At 43.8% G+C, this 9,075-nt stretch overlaps 1 protein-coding gene across 2 annotated transcripts; it reads left to right on the top strand.

Annotated features, from left to right (window-relative positions):
- LOC102093523 (cytochrome P450 2H1) lies at positions 1-7,266 on the top strand. 2 transcript variants are annotated; one of them, XM_065067308.1, is made up of 9 exons: positions 1-244; positions 1,635-1,797; positions 2,526-2,675; positions 3,731-3,891; positions 4,284-4,460; positions 4,892-5,033; positions 5,324-5,511; positions 5,844-5,968; positions 6,404-7,266. In XM_065067308.1, the coding sequence occupies exons 1-9, from the start codon at positions 65-67 to the stop codon at positions 6,606-6,608; spliced, it is 1,491 nt and encodes a 496-aa protein (XP_064923380.1). In that variant the 5' UTR covers positions 1-64; the 3' UTR covers positions 6,609-7,266. The 2 variants fall into 2 exon arrangements, with proteins under 2 accessions (XP_064923380.1, XP_064923379.1); XM_065067307.1 differs by lacking the exon at positions 5,844-5,968 and having other exon boundaries at positions 3-244; positions 6,427-7,266.
- Positions 7,267-9,075: the final 1,809 nt, after the last annotated feature.

The raw sequence follows: 9,075 nt of genomic DNA, 5'->3' as shown, positions 1-9,075 counted from the left end.
AGCCGGGATCTACAGATCCAACATCAGGCTCTTCTGACACTTGACTTCTCACCCTCGAGCCACCATGGAGCTTCTGGGAACGACCACTATTTTCTTGCTGGTCTGCATCTCATGCCTTCTTCTCTTTACCACATGGAGAAGCACATCACAAAAACAGAAGCAGCCTCCTGGTCCTACCACGCTCCCCATTGTTGGAAACATCCTCCAGCTGAACCTGTCAAACTTGCCTGAAAGCTTGAAGAAGGTAAGGGACTGTCTACTTCTTTCTGTGTTGTCTCCACTGCATGTGAATCAAAGATTTACAAGAGAGTATCAGCTTAATTCACAAGCTTAAATTCCATTGGCCAAATGCCAGACTGAAATAGAAACAAAAGATTTCCCAGAAACACATGCTTTTCAAGTCTATATATTGCAATAATCTATAAATCTACGTCTACATCTAAGAATATATATTGCAAGTCCAAGTCTAGATATTTGCAGTAATCATGCTCAAAATGAGTCCTCTGCTGACCTCAAGGCAGTACTGCAATTTGCCATGGATTTGCAATCAAGGCACTGATGCTATTGCAATATTCACTATCCTAATCCTCTACCCAACTCCTCACCATGCTGGTAAGATGGCCTGGACCTTTTTTGGGTAGGACCCTGCTCCATTGTGCTGCCTCTGATCCCCAGCAGATAGGGAGGATCTCCTGGCACTAGAAGAAGTGAGTGAAGGGTTTGAAGCAGAACAGGTTGGAGGTGAATTGTGCTGTCCATTCCCTCCCCTCCCCTGGCTGATGTCACCCATCTGTCAAACAAAACCTGTGTGCTGCAAGGCCTGGGAGGGGACAGGTGGAGGGAGTTCAGCTGGTGTGTCTGTTCCTATGGGGATTGTGAGGGGATTGGGGCAGATGGGTGGGTATGGCAAGTGTCACTGGGTTCTGTAGAGCAAACTTGTGGTGGTGGCTGACATCACTGTGTGTGTCATCAGCCGCACACGTACCCATACAAGCTCCTTTTTGCCCTGGTGCTTGTGAACATTGAGAATCATGAGCACCCTCTGCTTTGTTTCAGTCGTCTGGGTGATTCAGTTTCCCACAATGAAACACCTGGGACTATAGCTAGTTTGCTCTTCCAGAGTGAGCAGGAGAAGAAGTGTTCCAGGTCACACCAAGACCCTTTCTGCAGTTGTAGCCAAAAGCAGATGCCTGGGAAATGAGGCGACATGAGTAGTCCAAGGATGCAGGGACTCTCTGCTCATATACTGGCCCCATTGCAAGAGGTCTGTGGCCCAGGAGATTTTAGGGACAGCTGTGGTGTCTTTGTGATCAAAATCCCTTTAGGCACTTGTTCTTGAGCCTCTGTTATCTGTTATCCACAAAAGGCATTCTCAGCCCCCTGAAGAACTATGTCCTTTTCTGGGATTTGGTCTTAACACCTCACCTTTCCATTCATGTCCCCTAATTCTTGCACAATTTACTCTACCCCTGGCTGTAATTCACAGCTGAAAGATCTCTGCGCTGCTGCTAATTGGTGTCACACGTCAGCGATGTTGGGCCAGTGGCGTCACCCCTCCAACCCCTTCCCTTCAAACTTCTTTTCATGTGATTAACATTCAGACATGTTGTTCTCTGTGTTCCTCTTTCCTACAGCTCAGCAAGGAGTATGGTTCTGTCTTCACTGTATATTTTGGCCCACAAAAGGTTGTGGTGCTGTATGGCTATGACGCGGTGAAAGAAGCTCTGATTGATCAGGGAGATGACTTTAGTGGAAGAGGCAATCTACCACTATTTAAAAAACTCTTAAAAGAAACAGGTATGGCCCTGGTAGTGTGAGTGTACAAAGCATACAAAGCAGTGGAGGAGGTGGATTTCATACACTACATTAATGCATTCAAATTAGCAGTAAAAAACTAAATGCCCAACTTATTACTTACTGGAGAACAGTTTGTGGTCCCAGGTTGGTGTCACTGAGCAATCTTCTGTTTTCAGCATGCTCCAAATTACGGCTAACACTTTGTTCATTAGATGTGCCTCTAAGAACTTACGTGTTTTTCTCCCAGATAATACAGGCTGTCCCAGAAAGGGTCACATTCAAAATTAGGCCCTGAGGTTATTCACCAGGGCAGTTCCAGGATGGCATATATCCTATTCCATGGTACTATGGTATAGCATCAATGATACTGTCAATAATTATATGCTGTTTGAGGGTGCATAGCAGAACATTTATCCTTTATGTCAGTGCAAAGACCATGGGCTTGTGGCCGAGATCAATTCAGTACTAGTGTTAACTTCTCATTTACATCTTATTGTAGTTTTTCTTGTTCTGAGAAGAAACTCGGCTTTACTCAAAGTGCTGTGACATATGGATGAGACTTAACACCAGCAGAGTTGCAGAGAACTTGCATTCCTGGGCATATAGCAATTGCAGTGTAACTTCACAAAGAGGTGGTTTTGCATCTTGAGCACTTACTGTGTAGCATCCCATTCAGGGGAAAAAAAAAAGGTTTCTCTGTAGAGATGTATTTTTCCTTCCTGTGTCAGGTATAGTGACCAGCAATGGGGAGACCTGGAAGCAGCTCCGACGATTTACACTCACCACCCTGCGAGATTTTGGGATGGGGAGGAAGAGCATCGAGGAGCGAATCCAGGAGGAAGCTCATTTTCTGGTGGAGCGGATCAGGAACACACGTGGTAGGACATGGAGTTTGTGCTTGCTGGGAAACCCTGCATGTCTGCAATGATATAATGAGTGTTGTAGGGCTCTTTCACCCAAACTATGACCCAAGAAATGGACACGTGGCTGGGGAAAAGCAGATGGATGTCAAAGGATGCTAAGGGTCACTGTCTCCTATGAGCCGCTAGAAGATTTAGTCTGGTTTCAGAGATAAACATTCCTGCTACAAAGCAGGGAAAACACTCTCACCTCCATTGCTCGTATCTTTTCACTAGCACAATAACACTGACTATCCTAAGTTCTGCTGCAAACCTTTATCTCTGCCTCACCTTGTTACAGCATCAGCATGAACATACCAGCTCTGATGAGACATCTACTGAGTCCTCAGTGGCCAGGGAGGCATCAGTGCTGACAAGTTGCCATTTTCTGACTCCTTGTTTTTCTTTTAGGATTTTAACCCTATTCATGTGGTTGTTTCTCCTCTTGAAACCTTGAGATGAACTCTATCATAGCCTGCAATTAAACCTTTCCTCTCTTTCTTTTTGGGTCCGATCTCATTTTTTTTTTCTCTGTAGTCCTCTTTTTTCTGTAGTCTTCTTCTTAGAATCTTATGTAGCTGTGCTATCAAAACTAAACTTTGATCACTGGAATCCCTAGGATAGGGTTACACAGCTGACATTACGGTATTAGAGTTCACAAACAAGTTGTGATAACCTAAAGACAGGGCTCAGGCAAAGTCCTTATGGTTTCACTGGGGTTTGGTGGGAATCATTAGGCCATTTCTAATAGGCAGGCAGTCTATAAGGGGGACAGGCATGTGTCAGTTGAAGAGGAACCAAGCCACTCAGACCAATGACCTGAGAACAGGACAAAAGAGACACTAAACCATTCAAACAGGGAAGTTAGGTCACTTCAAGCACTGAACAACAAATCAGACAAGCCCTTCACCATCCTTTCAAAGGACTCTCAAACTCTGGATCTCAAGAGGATGCAAAACTTCCCTGCAGTGTCAGAGAAGGGGATGATGCCTGAAATACTGAAAGCAAAACACCCTTTGTTGTTGTTGTTCCAGCACAGCCCTTCAACCCTGCCAACTTCCTAGTCCACGCTGTTGCCAACATCATCTGCTCCGTCATCTTTGGGGATCGGTTTGACTATGAGGATGAAAAATTTATAACTTTAATTGACTTGATGGATGAAAACAATGAGCTCCAGTCCACTGTACAAGCACAGGTGTGTACATTCTTATGTAAATAATAAATATGTTAAGGATTATAATATTGTCTTGATAAATACCTATCCATCTTCAAGTGGAGTAAATTTTAATAAATTTTTGAAAGCCAAAAAGGCAATTAAATAACCTATTCCTGTTAGGTTTTTTTCTTGTCTTATGGAATTGTCATTTTATGTTCAAATAACACTATCATTTCAAAAGTTTCCGAAGTGCAGTCTATCCTTTAATAGAGTGAAACCAGAAAGGAAAAGGCATTAAAATCCAGTTGAATAATACAGACCTACTCTTCCAAAAGTGTTCACTTGCCCCATTTTCATAGATACAGTTAGGGGAACATTGTATTGCATCCACATTAATCAGAATGTGCTTTTCCATCATTTTATTCTTACAGATATACAATTTCTTCCCAACTGTCATGGACTATTTACCTGGGCCTCATCAAAAACTGATTAAAAATACTGAAAAATTTTACGAATTTACTTTAGGAATCATAGCAGAACACCAGCAAACCCTGGATCCCACTTGTCCTCGTGATTTTATTGATGCTTTTCTTAACAAAATGCATCAGGTAATGTAAGAGCAAGAGATTTCTTGGATTCTAACAAAACCACTGCTTGAATCCCAGCTTCTTTTCAGTTGTGGCAGGGCACAGGGCTTTTGCAAATACAGAGGGGAACTTCCTTTTCTTGGCACATCAGCTTCATTCTATCCTATTTTCTTATTAAGAATATTTAAAGGTAGAATTAAGAGTACTAGCTAAAGTTCAGAATGTTGAAGATGAATCTGGTTGATGTAATTCAATGCTCCTCCCAAATTAAAAAAGGTTCATAATATTATGTAGTAAAAGAACCATAAATGCTGCTGTTCTGCAGAGCAAGTGTCATATTTTTGAAAATATATTAGATGTGTTTAAAAACATACATTGTGGGTACAGAAGATTCCTTTTTAAACAACAGCTTAACTGTGTCATTCTAAACATTCTTCCAAATCTTCCTCCAGGAGAAAGGGAACAGTCACTCAGAATTCACCACTGAGACCTTGAGCAGAACCACACTCGACTTGTTCCTTGCAGGAACAGGGACCACCAGCATCACACTGAGATATGGACTTCTGATTCTCCAGAAATACCCAGAGATAGTAGGTAATAGAAAAGGAAATAAAGAATTTAAATGTTTTAAGAGGTCCTGGGATTCATTTGGACAGTTCCAGTCACTGCCCTACGTGGCAATTTTCCCCATCCCAAGGGAAAAAAAAATTGCAGTGTAGAAATGTCTATTAGTCTTGGTTACACTCACAGGGGAGAGACATCAGTAGTAAGTATAGTCATATATTCCTGCTGCTCTAAAAGCAAGTTTTGCTGTAGATATGGGGAGAGATTTAGTCAAAGAGATGGAGAACTTGTCCATTTAACACTTACTTCTCTCCTAACAGAGAGAATGCAAAAGGAGATTGACTGTGTGATTGGCAGAGACAGAAGCCCCTGCATGGCAGATCGGAGCCGGATGCCCTACACAGATGCTGTGGCCCATGAAATCCAGAGATTCACGGATTTGATTCCATTTAATGTCCCACGTAGCGTGATCAAAGACATCAAGTTCAGAGATTATTTTATCCCCAAGGTGTGTTCCACCGTGTCTGAGAAACGTCATAACTCTTGCAAACAATAATGCGCACGATTCATTGTATGGTGTTTGATTTTCAAAACAATGAAATGAGAAAAAGAGTTGGAATAATTTTGTTTGGAAAGGGATTCTGGAAGTTATTGAGCCTTTTCATCCTCTATGTGAAGATAGAGCTTTCTATTTTTTTCACATACATGTGTTCATTAAATATTCATTTGAAGCTGGTTCAAGTCTGACTACCCTTCTATTCAGCTCTGGGAATTTCTCAGTGCTGCTTTGCTTTAGCATGTCTCCGTTTTAATTTTCTTCTCTTCTCTTTCTTAACTCAGGACACAATGATATTCCCAATGCTGAGTTCTGTCCTACATGATAGCAAGGAATTTCCAAATCCGGAAAAATTTGACCCAGGACATTTTCTGAATGCGAAAGACCTCTCTCTATTTCAGACCTTGGACTATCCTCTCCTAGAATCTCTCTGAAGATTTTAGTGCCTTCCTCACCACAGTCAGTACAGCGATGTCTGGTGATCTATTATACTCGTCATTTCTGGGCAGCTCGAAGCCCTGTACTAGAGTCTCCATTGACTTGTTTAGCAATCACAGAAGCTACTCCAATGCGCTCTTCAGGAAGAGATGTGTGAAGTGGGACTCAGCCAGGCAACCTGTCCCTCTGCAAAATTAGCACCAAACAGCAGAACGTGAGAAAATGAAGCCTTCAAATTGGCTTTGCCCACTAAGCACTCTCATTGTTCTGGACACTTAGCCCCTAGTTTCATTCATTTCCCTCCCCAAAATGCGGCAGCGCTGCCTCTCCATTCCGAGATGTGTGAACTTTGATGGAGCAGTGGTTAAAAATAAGTTACCAGCAAAATACTCCACGGTCACCTCACTTTTTATTATTTTTTGCTTGCAGGAAAACGTGTCTGTGCAGGAGAAGGTCTGGCCCGGATGGAGATATTCATATTTTTGACAGCCATCCTGCAGAACTTTACCTTGAAGCCCACTGTGGATCACAAGGACATTGATATTTCCCCTATAGTCAGTGCTCTGGCAAATATGCCCCGACCTTATGAGGTCTATTTTCTTCCACGTTAGCCAAGTGAAGACAGCTGACAGCTCCCAAACTCACAAAATCTCTGCTTGAATGATAGTGATTTCCCAGTCTGCTGAGACTGTAACACGCAGATCATTTGCTAGATACTTTCTGGAACGAAAGGTGTTTAGGAAAGAAAATTGTGTGTTGCTTTTACAGTCACCACAGCCAGCTCTAGGCAGAGACAGAGTAGGCAATAGCATCCCGAAGGAGACAGCTCCCTGTGCAAAATCACACAGGCTCTCCTCTGCACTGACTCACCTACCTCAGGTTCCTGGCTGGCTCCTGACGTCCCGACCTGTCAGGGAGTGTGGACCGGTGCTCGGAGAGCCCTGCTGCTGCTGTCCCTCTCACTGCATCCTCTCAGCACAGCAGGAACAGAGGCTTGTCCTTCAGGGTTTCCACAAATTTTGCTTGAGGTACCTCTGTCCTCTCTATTTTCAGTTTGTTTGTGACCAATTTATAAATGTAAGCATTAAACAGCAGGGGTTTTTTTCTGATAGAGGATGATCATCTACTGTATTCGTGCCCCAACACATACTGTCTCCTCTGGTGGGGATGGAGTTTATTAATGACTGGGCAGATGGGTCCTCTCCTGTAAATTATAATGAATACTTGCGAAATCACAATTTATATTGCCAAATAAAGAAGTAGCACACAGATTGGTTGCTTTTTCTGATATCCCAGAAGAACACCTGTTAGTCAAAAACCTGCCTCCACAAAGCTTATTCTCCCAAATGCCTTCCAGGTCTTGTATCTTTCAGACTGTTTCATTTCACTCATTTATGTGACATGTATTATGGCTTGAAGACTGAGCTGGCCAATGACCTATAAAATTTCCATTCTCTCTAAGAATCATAGATTGTCCTGAATTGGAAAGAAGGACCCACAAGGATCATTGAGTCCAACTCATATGACAACCCCGCAGATCACACCATGTGTTTGAAGGCATTGTCCAGTCTCTTCTTGAATACCGTCAGGATTGGAGCTGTGACACCTCCCTGGGGAGCCTGTTCCAGTGCTCCACCACCCTCTGGGTGAAGAACCTTTTTCTCATGTCCAAACTAAACCTCCCCTGGCACATCTTCCTGCCATTCCCTCAGGTTCTCTCATTGGTCACTGAAGAGAAGAATATGGTGCCTACCCTTCCTCCTCCCCTTATGCGGAAGCTGTAGACTGCAATGAGGTCTCCTCTAAGCTGAGCAAACCAAGTGACATGAGCCGCTCCTCATACGGCTTCCTCTCCAAACCCTTCACCAACTTCATAGCCCTCTTCTGGACACTCTCTAGTAGCTTAATAACTTTGTTATCCTATGTTGCCCAGAACTGCACCCAGGTGAGGCCGCACCAGTGCAGAGCAGAACGGGACAGTCACCTCCCTCGCCCAGCTGGCAATGCTGTGCTGGATGCGCCCCAGGACACGGTTGGCCCTCTTGGCTGCTAGGACACACTGATGGCTCATGTTCAACTTGCTGTCGACCAGAACCCCCAGATCCTTCTCCACGGAGCTGCCTGGCTGCATCTCATCCCTCAGTCTGTATGTACAGCCAGGGTTGCCATTTCCCAGGAGCAAAATACGGCATTTGCCCTTGCTGAACTTCACGCAGTTGGTGATTGCCCTGTTCTCCTATTTGTCCAGATCCCTCTGCAGGGCCTCTCTGCCCGCAAGAGTGTCAACAGCTGCCCCCAACTTTGGGTCATCAGCAAACTTACTAAGCAATCCCTCAAGACCTGTGTCTAAGTCGTTTATGAAGACATTGAAGAGTGCTGGCCCTAAGATGGATCCCTGCGGAACTCCGCTAGTGACTGGTCGTCAGCCCAACATAACCCCATTTACTAGAACCCTTTGAGCCCGGCAGTATCAAAGGCTTTACTGAAATCTAAAAAGATCACACTGATAGGCTGCCCTTGGTTGACTAGGTGGGTAACCTTGTAGTAGAATGGAATTAAGTTGGTCAGGCAAGACTTTCCCCTCATGAACCTGTGCTGGCTGGGACCAAGGACTGCATCGGCATTCAGATGTTTTTTCAATATCTCCCAGAACAATCTTCTCTATGATTTTGCCAGGAACAGAAGTGAGGCTGACAGGCCTGTAGTTGCTGCAGTCATCCCTGTTAACCTTCTTGTAGACTGGGACAATGTTTGCCAGCTTCCAGTCTTCTGGCAAGAGTATGGGCCCACAGATTGTTTTATATTTAATTTTCAATTTTTCTTTGAAATGTCATGTATTTCATACCTCTCAAGAGAGGAAAACAAATCATAGCTGGTGGTCTCCTCTTTCACTATTTTAAACAAATTTAAGCCAAAGGATACGGGACATCCTATTGTATCACTCTAGGGATTTCTTGCCTGATACACAGGAAATTGCTGTAGCCTGACTTTCTACACAATGAACAGGGACGCAGCATCACCATAGTGAAGAATCTTCCTCCACCACCATCTTCTTGCTAAAACAGTCCAGTGCTGGTT

This window comes from Columba livia, chromosome 6 (assembly GCF_036013475.1).
Source record: "Columba livia isolate bColLiv1 breed racing homer chromosome 6, bColLiv1.pat.W.v2, whole genome shotgun sequence".
Lineage (NCBI taxonomy): Eukaryota > Metazoa > Chordata > Aves > Columbiformes > Columbidae > Columba > Columba livia.
The sequence above is the reverse complement of the archived record's forward strand: the minus strand, read 5'-3'. Positions and strand labels throughout refer to the sequence as shown.

Bases quoted from the DNA above. Each gene is read 5' to 3' on its own strand.
- LOC102093523 (XM_065067308.1), top strand. From the start codon at position 65: ATGGAGCTTCTGGGAACGACCACTATTTTCTTGCTGGTCTGCATCTCA. The intron at 3,892-4,283 runs GTGTGTACATTC...TTATTCTTACAG, and splicing joins AGTCCACTGTACAAGCACAG to ATATACAATTTCTTCCCAAC. The intron at 4,461-4,891 runs GTAATGTAAGAG...ATCTTCCTCCAG, and splicing joins TTCTTAACAAAATGCATCAG to GAGAAAGGGAACAGTCACTC.